Raw genomic sequence first — 23,377 nt, forward strand, 5'->3', positions numbered from 1 at the left:
GGTTTTGGGTTGCCGTTTGGGCACTCGGTCTCTAAAAAGTTCACCATCACTGCTCCAGTCTCTTCTTTAAAACCTCCAGGGATGGAGCGCGCATGATTTCTGGTGGCAAGCTGTTCCAGTGGTTAATTGTCCTCAGTGTCAGGAAATTTCTCCTCAATTCCAGGTTGCTTCTCTCCTTGGTCAGTTTCTAACCATTGTTTCTTGTCCTGCCCTCCGGTGCTTTGGAGAATAAATAATAATAATATAATAATAATAATAAAAGTTGGAAGGGACCTTGGAGGTCATCTAGTCCAACCCCCTGCTCAGGCAGGAAACCTTATACCATTTCAGGCAAATGGCTGTCCAGTCTCTTTTTAAAAACCTCCAGTGTTGGAGCATTCACCACCTCTGGAGGCAGGTTGTTCCACTGGTTAGTTGTTCCAACTGTCAGGAAGTTTCTCCTTAGTTCTAGGTTGCTTCTCTCCTTGACTAGTTTCCATCCGTTGCTTCTTGTCCTGCCTTTAGGTGCTTTGGAGAATAGCTTGACTCCCTCTTCTTTGGGGCAGCCCCTGAGATGTTGGAACACTGCTGTCATGTCCCCCCTCGTCCTTCTCTTCATTAAACTACACATACCCAATTCCAGCAACCGTTCCCTATATGTTTTAGCCTCCAGTCCCCCTAATCATCTTTGTTGCTCTTCTCTGTACCCTCTGACCCCCCCTCTTCTTTGTGGCAGCCCCTCCAATACTGGAACGCTGCTATCGTGTCTCCCCTATTTCTTCTTTTCTTTAGACTAGCCAGACCCACGTCCCGCAGCCGTTCTTCGTACGTTTTAGCCTCCAGGCCTTGGATCCTCTGAGTTGCTCTTCTCTGATTTATTTTTCCCCCAAACTCTCAACATCTTTTATGTGATATGGTGACCAAAACTGGCTGCAATATTCCAGGTGTGGCCTCACTAGGGCTTTATAAAGCGGTACTAGTACCAGGCTACTGGGCCAAGGTTTGTGGAAGACGAAGAAGAGGGGAGGAGGAGAAACTGCAGAGGAGGAGGAGCAGGAGGAGGAGGAGGAGGAGGAGGAGGAGGATGGCACTTCTTCTGAGTTGGCTTGGAGGCATCTGGGTGTAACTCAAAAGGAGAGAAGAGCCGGTTCCGAAGGAGTTCTCTTCTCCTCCTCAATCCCTCCTGAAGCTTGAGAGAACGTGCTTCTTTCCTCCTTCTCCTCCATCCCACCAGCAGCAGGATGGAGCAGGACGGATCTTCTCAGAACCAGGCGCTGATCTACAAGGCTCAAGTGACTACGGGCCAAGGTCTTTTAACTGGGACTTTAGATCTGATCTCCATCACCTTGGTGGGCGCCAACGGACAAAGCCCCAAGAGGTTTCTGGACAAGATTGGGATGACCTGCTCCGAAGGATCGGTAAGATTTGGGTTCGAGTCCCAAGAGAAGGAAGTTGGGAGATGGTACCTTAGCTCCTGGAGTGCATTTTGGTCCAGAGAGAGACAGAATAACAAAATAACAGAATTGGAAGGGACCTTGGAGGTTGTTTATTCCCTAGACAACCCCCTATACCATTTCAGACAAATGGTTTTCCAATCTTTTCTCAAAAACCTCCAGTGTTGGAGCACCTACAACTTCTGGTGGCAGGTTGTTCCACTGGTTAATTGTTCTCCCTGTCAGGAAGTTTCTCCTTAGTTCCAGGTTGCTTCTCTCCTTGATTCGTTTCCACCCGTTCCTTCTTGTCCTGACTTTGGGTGCTTTGGAGAATAAGTTGAACCCCCCCCCCTCTTCTTTGTAGGAGCCCCTCAAAAGATGTTGAGACTCTGGAAAGTGTGCAGAGAAGAGCAACAAAGATGATCAGGGGACTGGAGGCTAAAACATATAAAGAACGGTTGCTGGAATTGGATATATCTAATTTAATGAAGAGAAGAACTAGGGGGTGACATTTTTTATTTATTTATTTTTATTTTAATTCCATTTATATCCCGCCCTTCTCCGAAGACTCAGGGCGGCTTACAAGCTTAGCAGTAGCCTTCATTCTATGTATATGCCTGCTTATTAGGGCTTTCACACACACCCCAAGCGGCATTATTACAAAGTCAGCTTAATTACCCCCAACAATCTGGGTCCTCATTTTACCTACCTCGGAAGGATGGAAGGATGGACAGGCACGCTGGCTGAGGAATTCTGGGAGTTGAAGTACACATGTCATCAAAGGGCCAGGTTTGAAGGCCCCTGCTTGTGGACTTCAACTCCCAGAATTCCTCAGTCAGGCATGCTGGCTGAGGAATTCTGGGAGTTGAAGTACACATGTCATCAAAGGGCCACGTTTGAAGAACCCTACCCTATACCATTCCAGATAAGTGGCTGTGCAGTTTCTTCTTTAAAAAGAGGAGGAGGGGGGGGGAGGAGGAGGAGGAGGAGAGTTGGAAGGGACCTTGGAGGTCTTCTAGTCCAGCAGGAGACCCTAGCCTAGACCATTCCAGACAAATGGCTGCCCAGTCACTTCTGTGCCTGGCTGAGGAATTCTGGGACTTGAAGTCCACAAGTCACAAAAGGGCCAAGTTTGAAGACCCCTGAGCTAGAAGGTCTACATCTTCAAAGGCCCCTTGAGGAAGCAGAAGATGTACACTGGTGTTCCTCAGCCCTGACGACTTGAAGATGGGTGGACTTCAACTCCCAGAATTCCACAGTCGGCGCAAAACATCGCCTCCTTGCAACCAGGAAGTGTGCTTTCCCAAACTGGAGCACCAGTTTTATGGACCCGTCTTCGATCTGAGATCCGGGTGACCCCAACCTTATTAGCCTTCCATGAAACCCTGAAGACCTGGCTGTGCCAGTTAGGAGAATCCAACATGCCTGATTAAATTGGGTTAATAGTCTTAAACATCTCAGCCTCGCTGTGACAGGCTAGTAGTCATCCTGCTTTTATTCTTTGACTTGTGAACCACCCACGGCCGGGAGCTTCTGATGGGCAAACCCATCCATCCATCAATAAGCCAGAAAAACCTGAGTGTCCCAGCTTATGACTTGACGCTGATCTCCAGTTGAAGGGCAATCCGATTTTGGATCCCCAGCTCTGATCCTGAGGTTCCTCCCCCGATGGATCCACCCGAAGCCAACTGGGGACTCGTTGTCTTGAAGAACTTCCTGAGACCACATTGCCTGGCAGTTTGAGGGTGATCTGGCCCTCGTGTTAGGCCAGTTAGTTCTCCTAGTTGGAGGGTGACCAGGCCATGGTGTAAGGAAGGGGTCTCCAAACTTGGCCCTTTAATGACTTGTGGACTTCAACTCCCAGAATTCCTCAGCCAGCGTGCCTGGCTGAGGAATTCTGGGAGTTGAAGTCCACAAGTCATTAAAGGGCCAAGTTTGGAGACCCCTGATGTAAGGAGAATTATCAGAAGGAGGACATTCGTAGCTCAGGGTTGAAGGGAGGGGTCCTTGGCGCTCTCTGAGCTGGCTTGTTTTCTTGCATACGTTTCATGACCCAACTAGGGAACGTCATCAGTTCTAGAAGGGAAATGATGATGATAATGATGATGAGGAGGAGGAGGAGGAGGAGGAGGAAGAAGAGGAGTGTGGGGTCCTTGGTGCTCTCTAAGATTGGTTGTTTTCTTGCATACGTTTCATGACCCAACTAGGGAACATCATCAGTTCTAGAAGGGAGGAGGAGAGGGAAGGGGAGGGGGAAGGGGAGGAGGAGGAGGAGGAGGACGACGACGACGACTGTGGGGCCTTGGGGCTCTCTGAGGTTGGTAGGTTTTTTGCAGACGTTTCCTGACCCAACTAGGTAACATTATCAGTGCTAGAAAGGAATGGGATTTGTTTTCTGTTTGTATACAGGCGGCCTCTCTGCCAGTGTGGGTGGAAATGTTGTTTTCTTCTTGGTCACTTGACTGGGCTGTTGTTTCCTAAGAAAATGGTAGAAGACGGGGATGGTTTACTGTGAGACGGTGAGCCTCCTAGACCAAGCCAAGTCCCTAAAAGCTACAGAATTCCTGGCAGCTTGGCCTTGAGACAAATCAGCCATCACCTGGCACAGAGAGAGAAACAACATCTACATGCCATTGAAAAGAAAGAATCCAAAAGGTGAAAAGGAAGCAGACAGACCAAAACATCTCCTTGCCAGCAGTCAACACCCAGATGAGCCGAGATTGACACCAAGATTAATACTTGACCAACAAACAAGAAGTACAAAATGCACCAATTAAGGAACTGCCAACTCAGACAAACAACCAATCCATCAATAACAGCCTAGTCAAGAAACCCGCAAGAAAGCTCCCTCTGACAAACCCCTCTCCTTTTAGCAAGGATGGTGTTAGCTAGTTGGGTCAAGAAACATCTGCAAGAAAACAACCAAGCTCAGAGAGCACCAAGGACCCCACAGTCCTCCTCCTCCTCCTCCTCCTCCTCCTCCTCCTCCTCCTCCTCCTCCTCCTCCCCCTCCTCTTCCCACATTCCCTTCTAGCACTGATGACGTTCCCTAGTTGGGTCACGAAACATCTGCAAGAAAACAACCAAGCTCAGAGAGCACCAAGGACCCCACAGTCGCCTCCTCCTCCTCCTCTTCTCCACAAACCCTCCTCCTTCTAGCACTGATGATGTTCCTCATTAGGTCATGAAACATCTGCAAGGAAACAACCAAGCTCAGAGAGCACCAAGGACCCCACAGTCGCCTCCTCCTCCTCCTCTTCTCCACAAACCCTCCTCCTTCTAGCACTGATGATGTTCCTCATTGGGTCATGAAACATCTGCAAGGAAACAACCAAGCTCAGAGAGCACCAAGGACCCCACAGTCCTCCTCCTCCTCCTCCTCCTCTTCCTCCTCCTCCTCCTCCTCTTCCTCCTCCTCCTCCTCCTCTTCCCACATTCCCTTCTAGCACTGATGACGTTCCCTAGTTGGGTCACGAAACATCTGCAAGAAAATCACCCAGCTCAGAGACCACCAAGGACCCCAGAGTCGTCATTGTCCTCTTCCTCTTCCTCTTCCTCCTCCTCTTCCTCCTCCTCCTCCTCCTCCTCCCACACCCCACTCCCCGCCAGCACTGATGTGACGTTCCCTAGTTGGGTCATGAAACGTCTGCAAGGAAACCACCCAGCTCAGAGAGCACCAAGGACCCCACAGTCCTCCTCCTCCTCCTCCTCCTCTTCCCACATTCCCTTCTAGCACTGATGATGTTCCTAGTTGGGTCATGAAACATCTGCAAGGCAACAACCAAGCACCAGAGACACACACACAGAGACACACACACCAGTCCCGATTCCCGCTTAACTTTTCTTTATTGAACCTTCTCCTTTGCCTCAGCCTGCCCTCCTAAGCCAGGTCTACAAGTCCCCGGACCTGTCAATCTCGTCGGGTAAGGCGGTGTAGATATTGATCTGATGGGTGCAGCGGAAGATCAAAGCTGAAGCTGAGTCGGCATGAAAGAACGGGGTTGAGCGGGCATCCTTCGGCAAGGGAGCCCGTGCCAAGTTGAGAAGCAGGCCGCGAAGGGAACTGGGGAAAGGAGAAAGGGGAAAGGAGAAGGGAAGAGGCTGGCTGGGGAATTCTGGGAGTTGAAGTCCAGAAGGCGGACTGAACACCTGGCAGGGCACCATGGGCCACCCGCAACACCGCCCCATTTCTCCTCCTCTGGGGACCCCGACTCTTTGTCCTCGCTTCCCCGACAGGTGGCCGAGGTGGACATTCCGTGCGATCGGGACCTGGGACCCATCTTGCTGATCCGCCTGCAGAAGGAGCCCTATTCCTACTTCCCCCAGAGCAGCTGGTACTGCAGCTTCGTCCAGGTGACCAGTCCTCATGGAGAGCTCTTCCGCTTCCCCTGCTACCAGTGGATCGAGGGTTACTGCACCGTCTCCGTCAGCGAAGGAACGGGTGAGTAGCTACGCCAGGTTGGAGGAGGAGACCTGCAAGGCAAGATTAGTGGGTCTTTGGTGCTCCCAGACTCCAAAGGCAGGTAGCCCTGGACTTATGACCACTTTGTAGCCCGAGGTATCTGTTGCTAAGTGAGACAGTCCTTAAGTGAGTGTTGTCCCATTTTACGACCTTTCTGGACACAGGTTGACTCAACTACGGAAGATCATCAGTGCTAGAAGCGACGGGGGCTGGCTCTCAGGTTATATGCGGTATATGGGGATGATGATCATCAGCACAGATGAAGTTCCCTAGTTGGGTCATGAAACGTCTTCAAGAAAAGCACCCAGCTCAGAGAACACCAAGGACCCCACAGTTCTTTCCTCCTCCTCCTCCTCCTCCTCCTCCTCCTCCTCCTCGTCTCTGCAAACCCTACTGCCTTTGTAGCACTGATGATGTTCCCTAGTTGGGTCATGAAACATCTGCCGGAAAACCACCCAGCTCAGAGAGCACCAAGGACCCAACAGTCCTCCTCCTCCTCCTCCTCCTCCTCCTCCTCCTCCTCCTCCTCCTCCTCCTCCTCCTCCTCCTCCTCCTTCTCCTCCTCCTCCTCCTCCTGCTGTCTCCACAATCTCCCTTCCCTTCTAGCACTGATGACGTTCCCCAGTTGGGTCATGAAACGTCTGCCAGAAAACCACCCAGCTCAGAGAGCACCAAGGGCCCCACAATTCAGCCCCGAGCTACGTCCTTCCGTCTCCTGCCTTCACACGCCCTTCCCTCATCAGGGAGAAGACCAACCTCTTTGTCGACTCCTCGGAAGATGGTTAGGAAGAAAACCAGGAACGCCTCCACCCTGGCACAGGTGCCGACGTACCGCTTCCCAAGGGGAAGCCATCCCGGTGCTGGAATTCCCCTCCACCCTTCCCTTTTTGTTCGACAAATCCTGCTGAAGAAAACTCCGCAGGAATTTTTATTTTTTTTATTTTACGTTACGTTTATTCCATTGATATAATAAGAATTGTCTTAGTTTAAAGGCGAGGCAGTCAACACTAAGGGGAAAATAATTAATGCGGTAGTTTGAGACTCGCACGAAAGACACTTGTACGTCGTTGAATTATCGGCTAACTCAGTCGCCACGTTGCTTTTGAGATACTTAAATGTAAAATTAGAAAATCAATAAAACGTTTTTTAAAGAAAAAACTCCGCGGGAATTGCAGGAGCCGGGAGGGGTGGGCTGGCAAAGGAGGCCAGCCGAGGTGGGGTCTTTTTTCCTGATTCCCTTCCTTTTTTAACCCCACAGCTCACACACCTTTGGACGACACTCACACCATTCAGCAGAGGCATCGTCGGGAAGAGCTGCAGCTGCGACAGCGCAAATATGGGTGAGTCTGGAAGAAAACCGGTGGACTCTTTTTTTAAAATAATATTTGATTAATTTTCCAATTTTGCATTTGACTATTTGAAAAGCAACGCGGTGACTGGATTGAACAGTAACTCAATAACAAAGTCAGGTTATGACGTCAAATATTTCTTCTCTTTTTCCCTTAATGTTTACTGTCTCGTGTTCAAGTTAGTACATTTCTAATTATATCAACAATAAAAACATCATTATTACATTTATCAATAAAAAATTTTCAGCTTGTACCTATCTTAACTGCATTCAATCTTCATAAACAATCCATATCCTGCTGTTAATTTTTCCTCGATTTTTAATTTCTCGTCAATATTCCAATTTAATCTTTGATATTTATAATCTTCAGACTTTGGGTAACCAAGATTCCCCTTATCCCACTTCATAACAAACTAGAATATCCAAAATACACATTTTATCTATTTGAATATAATCTTGTTCTATTTCCTAAAAGTTATCTATTTCCCACCATATTAAATCATCTACTTAATAATACAATATCCCCTTTAATAAATCAAAACCATTATGTATATTGCCTGGGTAAATCCATAAATCAAACACATTCATAATATTTAATATTTAATTTTCCTCTCCCTTTTAAGTCTAATTTTTAAGTCTAATTTTAAAACGGTGGACTCTTCAGAGTCGATGTTTTCAAACTCCAGCATCCCTGTTTGGTCCCACTGAGGCAAAGAGATTCTCGACTAGGGTCACTTATAAGCTGGGTGGACTTCAACTCCCAGAATGCCCCAGCCAGTATTGCTGGCTGGGGCATTCTGGGAGCTGAAGTCACTCAACCCCATCTGAAAGAGGCCCAGGTTGTGAAAACTTGACTAGATGATCTCCAAGGTCCCTTCCGATTCTTCCTCTCTATGATTCTAATGCCTACGACTCCCGGCTGCCATACAACTGCTGATTAGAGAGGATGCTGGGAGTTGTAGTTTAGAGGAAGATCTACGAAGATCTCGTTCCCGATCAAGAGGAATATATATAGTATTGCCTTTCTTAAATGATGATAATGGTGGTGGGAGGGACCTTGGAGGTCATCTAGTCCAACCCCCTGCTCAGGCAGGAAACAGTGCCTTCCCAAGTTCTGGGACTACAAGTCCCATCACACTAAGCCACTGGGTCAAGATGGTGTAGTAGTGGATCACTGTTTACTGCCCCAAAGAGTTGCTGGAGTAAGCGCAGAGCGCTTCATTCTTTCTCAATTGTTCTCGCAAACTTTATGTACCAAACTGTGCGTTATCAACTTTGCCAGCAATTTGAAGAGGTGGCGACTCTGGCAGTTTACAACTATAATGCAAAAATAAAAGCCAATATGTATAAAAACAGAGACAATTTCTCTGCACACAGGTGGAAGGAATACCTGCCCAATGTACCTTGGTGTGCCGACATCGACACAACGGCCACAATTGAATACAACATTAGGTACTCCTTCCCTAAGGCAACGGCCTTTTTCGGACGTGGGGCGACTGCGTAAGTGTTGGGGGCCGGGTTTTACTAGCAAGTCCCCCCTGGGCTGGGAAGCCACGCAGAGTCAGGCTTGCTGGAGAGCTGGAGGGGAGACCACTAAGAGATGCCAGGGGTGGTTGGAGAGAGGGGAACAGCCTCCTGGAGAAGGCAAAAGCCCAGCGCATCAGGGTTTCTTCTCCATGTGGTCCCCAGGAATTGAAGCCTCCTTGTGGCCCTTGAGAGATTAGAGAGATGGAAAGACAGACAGACAGACAGACAGACAGAGACAGAGGCAGAGAGAAAATTGATGGATAAATAGGATGGATGGATAGAGAGAAAGAGAGAGAGGTAGATTGATATAGATAGTTTCATAGATGATAGATGATAATCTATCATCTATTGATGGATGGATGGATGGATGGATGGATGGATGGATGGATGGATAGAGAGAGAGATGGATGGATGGATGGATGGATGGATAGAGAGAGAGAGATGGATGGATGGATGGATAGATAGATAGAGATAGATAGATAATATCAGATAGATAATATAAGATAATATAAGATAATGATAGATTGAGATGAATTGATAGATAGTTAGATGATAGATAGATAGATGATAGATAGATAGATAGATAGATAGATAGATAGATAGATAGATAGATAGATAGATAGATAATGATAGAGGTGGATAGACAGACAGATATAGCTAGGTGGATGGATAAGATTATAGACAGACATGCAAAACCAAATGTTCCCTGAATATTTATCCATCCATTCATCCCTCCCTTCATCCCTCCATCCACCCATCCATCCACCCTCCTTCCCTCTCTCCATCCATCCATCCATGCATCCCCCCACCTACCCTTCATCCTCCATCCCTCCATCCCACCCGACACCGAACGTCTCCCGGGGGTCCTGTTCCTCCTTTCCCCCTGTCTGAGCTTCTTGCCCAGTCTGACGCTCCGTCTCTCCTCCTCCTCCTCCTCCTCGTCAGCCTCTTTGAGGCCAAAATGAAGGGCTTCCTCTACAAACCTTACTCCTGGGAGAGGCTGGAGGACATCCGCAAAATCTTCTGGTTCTACCACACGCCGGTCTCAGGTCAGTGGTGGGCCAAGGACTTCTCTTCATTTCACAACGACACACTCACACCTCCCACAACTCCATTCCCCAGAACCGGTAGCACAACTTTGCTCAAACCAGGCATAGCTTGTCTCTGGCAGAAGGCGTGAAGTCTGAAAATATGCTGGCTGGGGAATTCTGGGAGAGGAAGTCCACCCATCTTAAAGCATGCTGGCTGGGGAATTCTGGGAGTGGAAATCCACCATCTTAAAGCATGCTGGCTGGGGCATTCTGGGAGAAGAAATCCACCATCTTAAAGCATGCTGGCTGGGGCATTCTGGGAGTTGAAGGGCACCCATCTTAAAGCACGCTGGCCAGGGAATTCTGGGAGTGGAAGTCCACCATCTTAAAGCATACCTGGCTGGGGAATTCTGGGAGTTAGTCCACACCTTAAAGCACCCTGCCCCCCCCCAAGCTTTGGGGCACCAGGGACCGGTTCCGGGGAGAAAGTGGTTTTGCATGCTGGTCCACAAACTGGGCATTGGGGGCCCCTGCCTTAAAGCATGGCTGGCTGGGGCATTCTGGGTGCTGAAGCCCACCCACCCCTTGCCCAGTTTGAGAATGGCCAGTTCCAATTAATTCTGTGGAAAGAGCTCCATTGGAGGAGACCCATCTGGTTGGGGATTTAGCCGTATTGTACTACACCCTTCATCATCCTGGGCTCCCTCCCTTGCGCCTTTTTCCCCCTTCCCCCCAGAGTTTGTCTTTAAGCACTGGAAGGACGATGCTTTCTTTGGGTACCAGTTTCTGAACGGGATCAACCCCATCAAAATCCGGAAGTGCACCGCTATCCCGGAAAACTTCCCCGTGACCCAGGAAATGGTGGCAGGGACTTTGGGAGAAACGACAACCCTGCAGGAAGAACTGAAGGTGATTGCTTTTTTAAAAACATATTTTATTGATTTTCTAGTTTTACAGTTAAGTATTTAAAAAAGCAACGTGGCGGCCGAGTTAAGCGATGCTACGATGACATACAAGTACCTCAGCAACTATATTAAATATTTCCTCTCTTTTGCCCTTAGCGTTTGCTGTCTCCTGTTTAAACTAATACCATTCTTATTATATCATGGAAATAAAAATGACATTCTTACATTTACCAATAATTTCCGGCTTATACATATCCTGGTTATTTAGGTCCTAATTAGTTTTCCCCAATTTTTAGTTTCCCATTAATATGTAACTTTAAGAATGAATATTTATAATCTCCAAGTTTTAAGTACGGTAAGCAAAGTTCCCTTTATCACAATTCATCACCGTCTAATATTCAGAACATACATCTTATCTAATTTGGATATATTCTATTTCTCACCATCTTACAGCAACTAATTGATAATACGGTATAACATTCTTATTTTCTATTAATTTCCAAGTGTCTTAAATTTAATAACCAAACTTTTCTCTTGTTTCAACATCAAGAACTGTAGGTGATTCCTTTCCCACCTTTGTGGTCTTCTAAGGCTCAGGGACACACACACACACACACACACGCAAAGAGAGAGAGGCTGTGCCTCTGTGTGTGTGTGTGTGTGTGTGTGTGTGTGTTGGCCCCTCATTGTCAACAAATCCATCTTTAAAATGCTGAGCAGCTCCTGAGCAAGCAGATCAACCAAGGCTGATGAAAATGGCTTATAAATACGACACGATACAGTTGGTCCTCAACTTATGACTGCAGTTGAGCCCAAACTTCTTGGCTGCAGGGAGACAAGGCAGAAAAACATCCTGCAGCCAAGAAGGCTCCACACCCATTTGCACCACTCAGGTGACCCTGAGGACACAGCCAAACCTCCAGGTGGCCTCAACGACTCGTTAAAAAAAGGCAAATGACCAGCTGTCTGCAAGGAGTATAAATCCTTCCATTTCCCCTACCATCCAGGCAGAACTGAAGAAGCTTCTAGGGTGAGAAGTGAAAGCTCTTCAAAGAAAAACAGGCAAATCCACTTGCCTCCTGAAAAAGCACTTTTGGGACAATCATGACATGGAGGACAGAGAATCTCCATGAATCCATTTGTTACCGTTCCAGCTGAGAGATTTCATGAACAGCCTGCTCCAATTGCGAATAGAATAGAATAGAACAAAATTAGAATAAAACAAAATTAGAATAGAACAAAATTAGAATAGAACAAAATTAGAATAGAATAGAATAGAATAGAATAGAATAGAATAGAATAGAATAGAATAGAATAGAATAGAATAGAATAGAATAGAATAGAATAGAATAGAATAGAACAGAATTATAAATAAGGAATAGAATAGAATAGAATAGAATAGAATAGAATAGAATAGAATAGAATAGAATAGAATAGAATAGAATTATAAATAAGGAATAGAATAGAATAGAATAGAATAGAATAGAATAGAATAGAATAGAATAGAATAGAATAGAATAGAATAGAATAGAATAGAATAGAATAGAATAGAACAGAATTATAAATAAGGAATAGAATAGAATAGAATAGAATAGAATAGAATAGAATAGAATAGAATAGAATAGAATAGAATAGAATAGAATAGAACAGAATTATAAATAAGGAATAGAATAGAATAGAATAGAATAGAATAGAATAGAATAGAATAGAATAGAATAGAATAGAATAGAATAGAATAGAATAGAATAGAATAGAATAGAATAGAATAGAATAGAATAGAATAGAATAGAATAGAAAATATGGAATAGAATAGAATAGAATGGAATGAAATGGAAGAGAACGGAACAGAATGGAACAGAACAGAACAGAACAGAACAGAATAGAACAGAATAGATTATAGAAGCTGGAAGGGACTCTATACCGTCTCAGACAAGTGGCTGTCCAGTCTCTTCTTAAAAACCTCCAGTGATGGAGCGCCCACAACATCTGGTGGCCAGCTGTTCCACTGGTTAATTGTCCTCACTGTCAGGAAGTTTCTCCTTAATTCCAGGTTGCTTCTCTCCTTGATCAGTTTCCATCCGTTGTTTCTCGTCCTTCCCTCTGGTGCTCTGGAGAATAAGCTGACCCCCTCCTCTTTGGGGAAGCTCCTCAAAACACTGGAATACTGCTAATTTTTTTTTTTTTTTATAGAAAGGAACCATCTACTTGGTGGACTACAAGGTCCTGGAGAACATCCCCACTACTTTATTAAACAACCGGCGGCAATATATCGCTGCTCCTATCTGTTTGCTCCACCAAAAGCCCAGCGGAGAAATTCTCCCTCTGGCTATCCAGGTAAGTCCATCATTTGTGAAGAACCCACCAGGTAAAGGCCGGCCTCTTCCAACGTGGCCCTTTGATGACCCCTGGACTTCAACTCCCAGAATTCCTCAGCCCACCATTCCCCCCCCCCCGTTGATTTTGCTTGTCAGATGGATGCAGAAGAGGATCATGTGAACCTGGGATGCTGCAACCATCATAAATTCAAGTAACCGGATTTTGATCACATAACTGTAGCGAAGCTTTGATGGTCGTAAGTGCGAGGACCGGTTGTAAGTGTGTGTGTGCGAGGACTGATTGTAAGTGCGTGGACTGGTTGTAAGTGTGAGGACGGGTCATAAGTGTGAGGACCGGTTGTAAGTGTGTGTGTGAGGACCAGTCGTAAGTACGTGCACTGGTCATAAGTGTGTGGACCGGTCATAAGTGCGAGGACTGGTCATAAGTGAGATGGCTGGCCATAAGTGCGAGGACCTCTCATAAGTGCGAGGACTGGTTGTAAGTGCGTGGACCGCTCGTGTGAGGACCGCTCATATGTTCGAGGACCGATTGTAAGTGCGAGGACTGATTATAAGTGTGTGGACCAGTCATAAGTACGAGAACCAGTCGTGAGTTGACTGGTCGTAAGTGCGAGGATCGGCGATAAGTGCGAGGACCGGTCATAAGTGCGAGGACTGGCCGTAAGTGCGAGGACCAGTCATAAGTCACTTTCTTCCCAGTGCCGTGGCCACTTGGAACAGTCGCTAAGCGAAACGGACTCCCTCCAAGTCAGATCGGCTCTCCAAGGTGGATGTCCAACTTTGTCCCTCAGGGGTTCCCAACCTCTCCCCCCATGTCTCCCCCTTAGCTCAGCCAGCATCCTGGTCCTCAAAGTCCCATCTTCCTGCCCACCGACGAGGAGTGGCTGTGGACCTTAGCCAAGACCTGGGTGCGAAACGCCGAGTTCCACACCCACGAGGTCATCGCCCACCTGCTCCGCGGGCACCTGATGTCCGAGGTCTTCTCGGTGGCCACCCTGAGGACCCTCCCCATGTGTCACCCCTTGTACAAGGTGGGCTGGGGGGGCATTCAAAGGGCGGGAGGGCAGGGCCCCCCGATGGTGGTTAGCTCGAGTAACCATGGTTTCCTCCTCGTTCCCTGCTCCAGCTCCTGATCCCCCACTTGCGTTATTCCATCCACATCAACGTGTTGGCGAGGACCTATCTCATCAGCCAAGGAGGCACCTTTGATAAGGTAAAAGTGGGCATCCAGGGGGGCATCTGGGCTCAGCATGATGGGCTTGATGGAAAAAAGGGCCTGATTTAATCCTGGATAACCCAACATCGGCAAGTCCTCGACTTACAAGCCAGGATTTCCCTTGATAAGCGAGCCAGTTGTTTGGTGAGTTGCACTCAATTGGACACCCCTTTCTTGTGCCGTGGCTGTTAAACAAATTTTTGCCGTTGTTAAGGGGGTTGGACTAGAGGACCTCCAGGGTCCCTCCCAACTCTGTTACTCTGCCTTCTTCTCACAGGCCATCGCCACCGGGCGCCAGGGATTAGCGGTGCTTCTCCAAAGAGCCCTGGATGAACTGACCTACACCCAGCTTTGCCTTCCGGATGACATTGAAGCCCGGGGGGTGGGCGGCCTCCTCCAGTACTACTACAGGGACGATGGCCTGAAGATCTGGGACGCCATCAAGAGGTGAAGGAGCTTGGCCAGAGGGTTGAGTAGGGCCCTCCAACCTTCTCCACCTCCACCTTACCAAACTGGGGAACAGCTGCTGGGAAGGGGTTACAAACCAGCCGGGATCCTCCACCATCGCAATTTAGCCTGGTTAATGGGGGTTGCAAGGGTGGTGGATTCGAGTCTCGCTCAAGAGGTTTGGAGCCAGGGATTTCAGCCCCATACAGTAGCTGCGTCTGGAGGCTCGGCTCTGTTTAATTCAGGGGCGTCTTCAAACTTGGCCCTTTGATGGCTTGTGGACTTCAACTTCACGCTGGCTGAGGAATTCTGGGAGTTGAAGTCCACCAGTCCTAAAGGGGTCATAGTTCCCTCAGGCTGGCTGAGGAATTCTGGGAGTTGAAGTCCACCAGCCATCAAAGGGCCAAGTTTGAAGACCCCCTGGTCTAATTCATGGGGTCATAATAAACTTGGATAGAAGGGAATATATCGTAGCTGAAGGTTGAAATGCGGGGCCCTTGGCGGTCTCTGAGCTGGGTGGTTTCCTTGCAGACGTTTCACTGCCCAACTAGGGGACGTCATCAGTGCTAGAAGAAAGGGTGATTTGTGGAGAGGAGGAGGAGGAAGAGGAGGAGGAGGAAGAGGAAGAAGACTTGTAGGGTCCTTGGTGGTTTTCTTGCAGATATTTCATGACCCAACTAGGGAACGTCATCAGTAGAGAGTGTGTTTGCTCTCTTTTGACATATGAAACTGAGCTCAGAGAGCACAATAGACACCCTACAGTCCTCCTCCTCCTCCTCCTCCTCCTCCTCCCCCCCACCCTCTTCTTCTGCTCTACTCCACAACTCCCCCCCCATTCCCTTCTAGCACTGATAATGTTAGTTAGTTTTTTTTGTTTGTTTAATCCCACTTATATCCCGCCCTTCTCCGAAGACTCAGGGCGGCTTACAATCTAAGAAGCACAAATCCAATGTGCTTCGCAATAGCCTTCATTCTATGTATATGCCTGCTTAGTAGGGCTTTCAGGGCCCCCCTCCAAGCGGCATTATTACAAAGTCAGCTTAATTGCCCCCAACAATCTGGGTCCTCCTTTTACCTACCTGGGAAGGATGGAAGGCTGAGTCAACCTTGAGCCTGGTGGGACTCGAACCTGCACTAATGGCAGGCAGCTGGTGTTACTTAAGGAGGCATTAGCCCACTGCTCCACCAAGGCTCTAGTTGGGTCATAAAACAACTGCAAGGAAACCACCCAGCTCAGAGAGCACCAAGGACCCCTCAATTCTCCTCCTCCTCCTCCTCCTCCTCCTCCTCCTCCTCCTCTTCCCACACTCCCTTCTAGCACTGATGATGTTCCCTAGTTGGGTCATGCAATGTTTGCAAGGAAACCACCCAGCTCAGAGAGCCCCCAGGGAGCCCCCCACCCTAACCTTTCCTCCTGCTTGGGTGTGGGAAAGGAGCCGGGGCTAAGCCCCCTTTGCCGGGACAGACCCCTTTTCCCTCCTCCCTCCCCGCAGCTTTGTCTCGGGCATCGTCGGACTCTACTACGAGAGCGATTCAGCCGTGCAGGGAGACGGCGAGCTGCAGGCCTGGGTGGCCGAGATCTTCGCCAAAGGCTTCCTGAGCAAAGAGGCCTCAGGTATATCCCGCTCGTGGGTGCTTGGTTTGGTTTCCCCCTTTCCTGGTGGTGCCCTTTCCGCTCTGTAGAAGGCAGGCAGTCCTCGACTTACGTCCGTCCCCTTTAGTTGACCGTTTGAAGTTGCAGCAGCACCATAAGTACGAGCCAGTTGCCAAACTGGTCGTCAGTCACGTTTCTTTTTTTAGTGCTGTTGAATTTGAACGGTCACTAAACGAATGGTCGTTAAGTCGAGGACTCCCGGTGCGGTGTTTCCTGTCTTTCTCGTCATCCTTCTCCAACACGTCATCAGACGTACGACGGTGTGATTTATCGACCGCCGTAAAATAGTTTCAAAATGGGAGGAAATCACGCAGGGCCTCGAGTGAGGAGCGGAACAGTTCCTGAGATGTGCTGAGCAGTCAATGCACAGGGAACACGCGGGGTCTGTCCCTCCTTCCCTCCCTCTGAATCGCCGCTTGGTCTCCCTTCCCTTTGGCCCGTGGGGAATTTCAGGTGGGCCAAACTTTCCCCTTTCTTTCCAGGCATCCCTTCCGCCCTCCACTCCGTCCCGGAACTCATCAAGTACCTGACCATGACGATTTTCACCTGCTCGGCTCACCATGCGGCGGTCAATGGCGGGCAGGTGGGTGAGGCTACTCGGGGTCTCCCCGAGGAGGGGAGGAACGTGGTTGGCTGCCAGCAGGACCATTTTATCCTGGTTTTTGCCATCAATCAATTCTTCCTTCCTTCCTTCCTTCCTTCCTTCCTTCCTTCCTTCCTTCCTTCCTTCCTTCCTTCCTTCCTCCCCTTTCTCCCTCCCTTCTTATTCCAATCTACTTCCTTCCTTCTTTCCTCCCTCCCTCCCATTTCCTTCCTTCCTCCGTCCCTCCCTCCTTTCTTATTCCCATTTCCTTTCTTCCTTCCTTCCTTCCTTCCTTCCTCCTCCCCTTCCATGGCCCTCTGATGGCTGCCATCTTGACTTTTTTGACCCAACCCTGTGGAAACACCCCCACCCCCTTCCCCCCCCGCTTCCGTATAACCCAGCAGGCGGAAACGTCCGCTTCTCCGCAGCTATTTTGGGCCCTTGGAAGAAATGTTCCCTTGTTTTGCTTCCTCTTCCTGCCTTTCTTCTCCTTTCTCTCCGTCCCTTCCTCTTCCTCATTTGAATTCGCGCATTAACGCTTTTGAGCTTTTGGACTCATTCCGAGGATGGCCTGGTACAAAGCTGGCTTTCGTCCCCGTTCAGCTCGTTCCCCCAACTCACAACCGCAGCTGAGCCCAGAACCTTTAGTTAAAGTCATAATTTGAGTTTGCATATCCCAGGGTGCTTTCTTGTTTTTTCCTGCTGCTTCTTCTTTCACCACCAGTTGTAAGGAGAGTTTGAACAATCGCTTTTAACATACCAAGAGTTTGTTCCTGTTCTTTATTTATTTATTTATTATGGGACTTATATACCGCCCTATCTCCCAGAGGACTCAGGGCGGCTAACAACAATAAAAAACCAACAGTACAAAAGTTAAGAAAAAAATTAAATAACAGCCCCAAATATTAATTACACAGTTAAAAATTAAAACTTTTAAAAACCCATCATCAATCCAGGTCAGCCTGATGGAAAAGGAACGTCTTGAGGTCACGGCGGAAGGACCGGAGGTCCGGGGCCATCCGAAGCTCAAGGGGGAGTTGATTTCAAAGGGCTGGCGCTCCCACAGAGAAGGCCCTCCCCCCGGGGGTCGCCAGCCGACATTGTCTGGCCGACGGCACCCTGAGGAGACCCTCTCTGTGTGAGCGCACTGGGCGATGGGAAGTCGTCCCCGGCAGCAGACGGTCCTGCAGACGGTCCTTCCTCTGCAGGAAAAATCCACTCCTGTTCTTCTTCCATTATAATGATAATGATAACTTTATTGTCACTTTGAATGTACACCAATCGGCATACATCAAAATGAAATTTCGTTGCATACAGCTCTCCAAGGGTCACCACCTCCGATATATACTCCTTGTTCGTGGCCCGCTCAAATTTCACATTGTCCATTTTAGTCTCTAGGGAGTGAACGATGGCACACAGGACAGATGGAAATGGGGCTCCATGTGGATTAGCCCTCAAATTCGCTTGTATTCTGACAACCTCGCCTTCTTTCCTTTTTCTGATCCTGACTCTTCCACCTTTTCCTTAAAGAGGCCTTGCTTCTTTTCGCCCCTGGAGCACACTGCTGCCGCCGCCACCAACTCCTCCAAAAGTCTCTCTCTCTTCCTCTGGGCCTGCCGACAGCTTCATCCAGTTCCTTTGCTCCATAAGCTCCAGGTCCTCTCCTCCTCTGCCTCCTCTGGAAACAGCCCATGCCAGCAAAGATTGTCGGTCGTATGTCGTATGTTACCTTAGTTCCACCATGTTGCTCAAACACATTAAAATCTTCCTGATCATGTGGCCTATAGCCCTTACTATCCCTCCCAAAACCATTTGCCTTCAAGAGCCAATGCAGCCGCAGCCATTCTAGGCGCCGCCATCTTAGATCTTATAGTATATTAAACTAAACTATAGTATATTAAACTAAAATCTTACAGTCAGGGAGCATTTATTTAATCTTGTTTTAACTTTTGTAATTTGTATTTTTATTCTTGCCCTGTTCACCGCCCTGAGTCCTTCGGGAGAAGGGCGGTATAGAAATAGTATTAAATAAATAAATAAATAAATAAATAAATAAATAAATAAATAAATAAATAAATAAATAAATAAATAAATAAGTGAGGAGCTGAGCTGAGTTCCTTGCAGCTGGTGTTTCAAAGTTGCTTATATCTTCTCTATTTTCAAAGCTGTCAACAAGTCTCTCTTAAAGAATAACAGGTTACAATCTCACGTTTAGCCACCAGAGGTCACCCCAGAGTTATTTGGATCATTTCAGGCGTTTTTGTTCTTCTATTTCAAGAGGGGGAAAAACCCCAGCTCTTCAATAAAAATAGACAGTAAAAATCAGAGAAAAATAAGGAGCAGAAAATTAGGTGAAGGTAAAGGTTCCCCCGCACATGCGTGCTAGTCGTTTCCGACTCTAGGGGCCAGTGCTCATCTCCGTTTCAAAGCCAAAGAGCCAGAGTTTGTCCGAGGACGTCTCCGTGGTCATGTGGCCGGCATGACTAGACGCCAAAGGCGCACGGAACGCTGTTACCTTCCCACCGTAATGGTCCCTATTTTTCTACTTGCCTTTTTACGTGCTTTCGAACTGCTAGGTTGGCAGAAGCTGGGACGAGTAACAGGCGCTCACTCTGTTACGCGGCACTCGGGATTCGACCCGCCAAACTGCCGACCATCTGATCGACAAGCTCAGCGTCCTAACCCACTGAGCCACCACGTAGAAAATTACAAATCTTATAATCCACCAATTTTAGGAAGTAGAGTTCCAATTAGGATCCCAGTATTTTTTCCAACGTTTTAAACTCCCCTGGGTAGTCAGTCGCCGCTGTTTCGGGTGGGAGGGATAAAATCACCTTTCCCTCGCCACAGGGGGGAAAGTACTTTAGCAGCTTATGCAGGTAAATAAGTAATTAGGATGTAAGAGAGGTAGGTCTCACCCAGTCTCTTCGACGCTGCTTCAGAGTTACTAGATGGTAGATGCGACTTCGGCTGTTAGCAGCCTCAGGACAAGCCATATTTCTTTGGCCGATCCTTTCATCCGCGGGATTGGAGGGATTCGCCAGATCTAACGGGAGAGTTGCCGCTCTCCCACGATCCAGCGAGGGTCCCTCCTTGCTGGTCGCCTCGAGGGGGCGACTTTTGACCCTTTTCAGGGTCCCCCAGCGATGCAAAATTGGACGGGGAAGATGAGAGTCGTCTTCCGCACACCCGTGGCGGCCATGCGACAAACCAGAAGTCTCTTCCTTCTGGGTGGAGATGCCCCTTGTCTGATGCTTTTTTCCTCCTCCTTCTCTCTGGGCGGAAGTTTGAGATGGGGGCCTTCATGCCCAACCTGCCTTCGTCCATGAGGAAGCCCCCTCCCAAGGCGAAGGCCCCCGTCACCCTGCAGGAGTTCCTGGACACCATCCCGGAAATGAACGTGACCAGCCAGGTGCTCTCCGTCCTCTGGGTGCTGCGGAACGAGACCTTCGACATGGTGAGCCTCCCCCACCCCCCCCACCTCCTTCCCCTTCCCTCCCTCCCATTTCTCTCGCCCTTTGGTCTCGCAATGCGCCAGGCCAGGGGGAGGAAGCAGAATTAGGGCTGAGGGGCAGGAGCCAGGGCCCCGGATGGGGGTGGCTCCGAGGCAGGCAGGGATCCCGTCCCCCTGCTTTTCCTGGAAGGTTAATTGTAGACCCACTTTGTGCACTGGGAGTTGAAGTCCACAAGTCATGAAAGAGTCATAGTTCCCTCACGCTGGCTGAGGAATTCTGGCAGTTGAAGTCCCCAAGTCATAAAAAGGTCATAGTTCCCTCACGCTGGCTGAGGAATTCTGGGAGTTGAAGTCCACAAGCCATCAAAGGGTCATAGTTCCCTCATGCTGGCTGAGGAATTCTGAGAGTTGAAGTCCGCAAGTCATGAAAGGGTCATAATTCCCTCACGCTAGCTGAGGAATTCTGGCAGTTGAAGTCCGCAAGTCATGAAAGGGTCATAGTTCCCTCATGCTGGCTGAGGAATTCTGGGAGTTGAAGTCCGCAAGTCATGAAAGGGTCATAGTTCCCTCATGCTGGCTGAGGAATTCTGGGAGTTGAAGTCCACAAGTCATAAAAGGGTCATAGTTCCCTCACGCTGGCTGAGGAATTCTGGGAGTTGAAGTCCCCAAGCCATAAAAGGGTTATAATTCCCTCACGCTAGCTGAGGAATTGTGGGAGTTGAAGTCCGCAAGTCATCAAAGGGCCATAGTTCCCTCACGCTGGCTGAGGAATTCTGGGAGTTGAAGTCCACAAGTCATGAAAGAGTCATAGTTCCCTCAGACCAGTTGAGGAATTCTGGGAGTTGAAGTCCACAAGCCATCAAAGGGTCATAGTTCCCTCATGCTGGCTGAGGAATTCTGAGAGTTGAAGTCCGCAAGTCATGAAAGAGTCATAGTTCCCTCACGCTGGCTGAGGAATTCTGGCAGTTGAAGTCCCCAAGTCATAAAAAGGTCATAGTTCCCTCACGCTGGCTGAGGAATTCTGGGAGTTGAAGTCCACAAGCCATCAAAGGGTCATAGTTCCCTCATGCTGGCTGAGGAATTCTGAGAGTTGAAGTCCGCAAGTCATGAAAGGGTCATAATTCCCTCACGCTAGCTGAGGAATTCTGGCAGTTGAAGTCCGCAAGTCATGAAAGGGTCATAGTTCCCTCATGCTGGCTGAGGAATTCTGGGAGTTGAAGTCCGCAAGTCATGAAAGGGTCATAGTTCCCTCATGCTGGCTGAGGAATTCTGGGAGTTGAAGTCCACAAGTCATAAAAGGGTCATAGTTCCCTCACGCTGGCTGAGGAATTCTGGGAGTTGAAGTCCCCAAGCCATAAAAGGGTTATAATTCCCTCACGCTAGCTGAGGAATTGTGGGAGTTGAAGTCCGCAAGTCATCAAAGGGCCATAGTTCCCTCACGCTGGCTGAGGAATTCTGGGAGTTGAAGTCCACAAGTCATGAAAGAGTCATAGTTCCCTCAGACCAGTTGAGGAATTCTGGGAGTTGAAGTCCCCAAGTCATGAAAGGGTCATAGTTCCCTCATGCTGGCTGAGGAATTCTGGCAGTTGAAGTCCCCAAGTCATCAAAGGGTCATAGTTCCCTCATGCTGGCTGAGGAATTCTGGGAGTTGAAGTCCGCAAGCCATCAAAGGGCCATAGTTCCCCCACGCTGGCTGAGGAATTCTGGGAGTTGAAGTCCCCAAGCCATAAAAGGGTCATAATTCCCTCACGCTGGCTGAGGAATTCTGGGAATTGAAGTCCATACGTCATAAAAGGGTCATAGTTCCCTCAGACCGGTTGAGGAATTCTGGGAGTTGAAGTCCACAAGTCATGAAAGAGTCATAGTTCCCTCACGCTGGCTGAGGAATTCTGGGAGTTGAAGTCCCCAAGCCATCAAAGAGTCATAGTTCCCTTACGCTGGCTGAGGAATTCTGGGAGTTGAAATCCACAAGCCATGAAAGGGCCAAGTTTGAAGACCCATTGAAGATATGGACACACAGACAGACAGCCTTCCTTTATTGTCATTTTTTACCGAGGGCACAATGGCATACATTAAAAACCAAACCAAGTTCCTTCCCCTCAGATTTGACCCCCAGGGCTGCCCCTTCCAGCTGGGTTATTTGTGGTTCTGTGACCCTCTTCCGCTTCTGCAGAAACCGCTGGGCTACTACGACGAGGAACACTTTGTGGAATCGGCCCCCAAGCAGCTCATCGGCGCTTTCCAGGAGCACCTCAAGCACATCACCTTGGCCATCGAGAGCCGGAACAAGACCCTCACGCTGCCTTACACCTACCTCTACCCCCCCAGCATAGAAAACAGCACCACAATCTAGGAGCCTGGGGCGCTCAGCCTGAGCAGGTTGCTGGTCCTCAACGAGGGGAGCCCGCCCCTTTTCCTTGAGAGCAGGGTGGGCTGGGCAGATATGAAGAGCACCAAAGATCCAGAGAGGTACGAATTCCGCCTCCGGGAATCCTCCAAGCAACAGAAGAGGCAAACTATTTTATCGTTGTGTAGGCAGTCCTCAACGTACGACCGCAGTGGAGGCCCCAAAACCTCTGTTGTTAAGCAAGACGTTTGCTAAGCGAGCTTTGCCCCCTGTTCACGACCTTCCTTGCCTCGGCTGTTAAACGAATCACTGCAGTTGATTCGTTAGCAACCCGGTCCTTAAGTGAAACTGGCTTCCCCGTTGCCTGTGCTTCTCAGAAGGCCGCAAAAGGGGATCACGGCAACCGTCGTAAGTATGAGCCAGCGGCCAAGCGTCCGAATTTTGATCATGTGACCACGGGGGAGGCTGCAAAGTCTCGCAATTCTGACCAACGATCATAAGTCGCTTTTTCCCAGCTGTGTCGTAACTTCGAACGGTCGCTAAATGAACAGTCGTAAGTCGAGGACTACCTGGAGATCCCTTCTCCTGTGAACGCGGAGGAAGCTGATTGAGAAATAAATTATTTTGGGGACAAGAGGCCCTTTTGCAACCGAAC

The 23,377-nt window shown here is 48.7% G+C and overlaps 1 protein-coding gene across 1 annotated transcript; it reads left to right on the forward strand.

Annotated features, from left to right (window-relative positions):
- Nucleotides 1–1,220: 1,220 nt before the first annotated feature.
- LOC308676835 (polyunsaturated fatty acid lipoxygenase ALOX15B-like) lies at nt 1,221–22,728 on the forward strand (the record flags this gene model as incomplete). The annotated part of the gene is made up of 14 exons (XM_081342870.1): nt 1,221–1,397; nt 5,649–5,853; nt 7,133–7,214; nt 8,600–8,722; nt 9,695–9,798; nt 10,517–10,689; nt 12,876–13,019; nt 13,849–14,052; nt 14,148–14,234; nt 14,515–14,684; nt 16,178–16,299; nt 16,821–16,921; nt 20,208–20,378; nt 22,549–22,728. 14 exons carry the CDS (start codon nt 1,221–1,223, stop codon nt 22,726–22,728), a joined length of 2,043 nt encoding a protein of 680 aa, XP_081198996.1.
- Between the last annotated feature and the right edge of the window lie 649 nt (nt 22,729–23,377).

Source organism: Vipera berus, assembly GCF_964194415.1.
Source record: "Vipera berus genome assembly, chromosome: W".
In the NCBI taxonomy this organism is placed as follows: Eukaryota; Metazoa; Chordata; class Lepidosauria; order Squamata; family Viperidae; genus Vipera; species Vipera berus.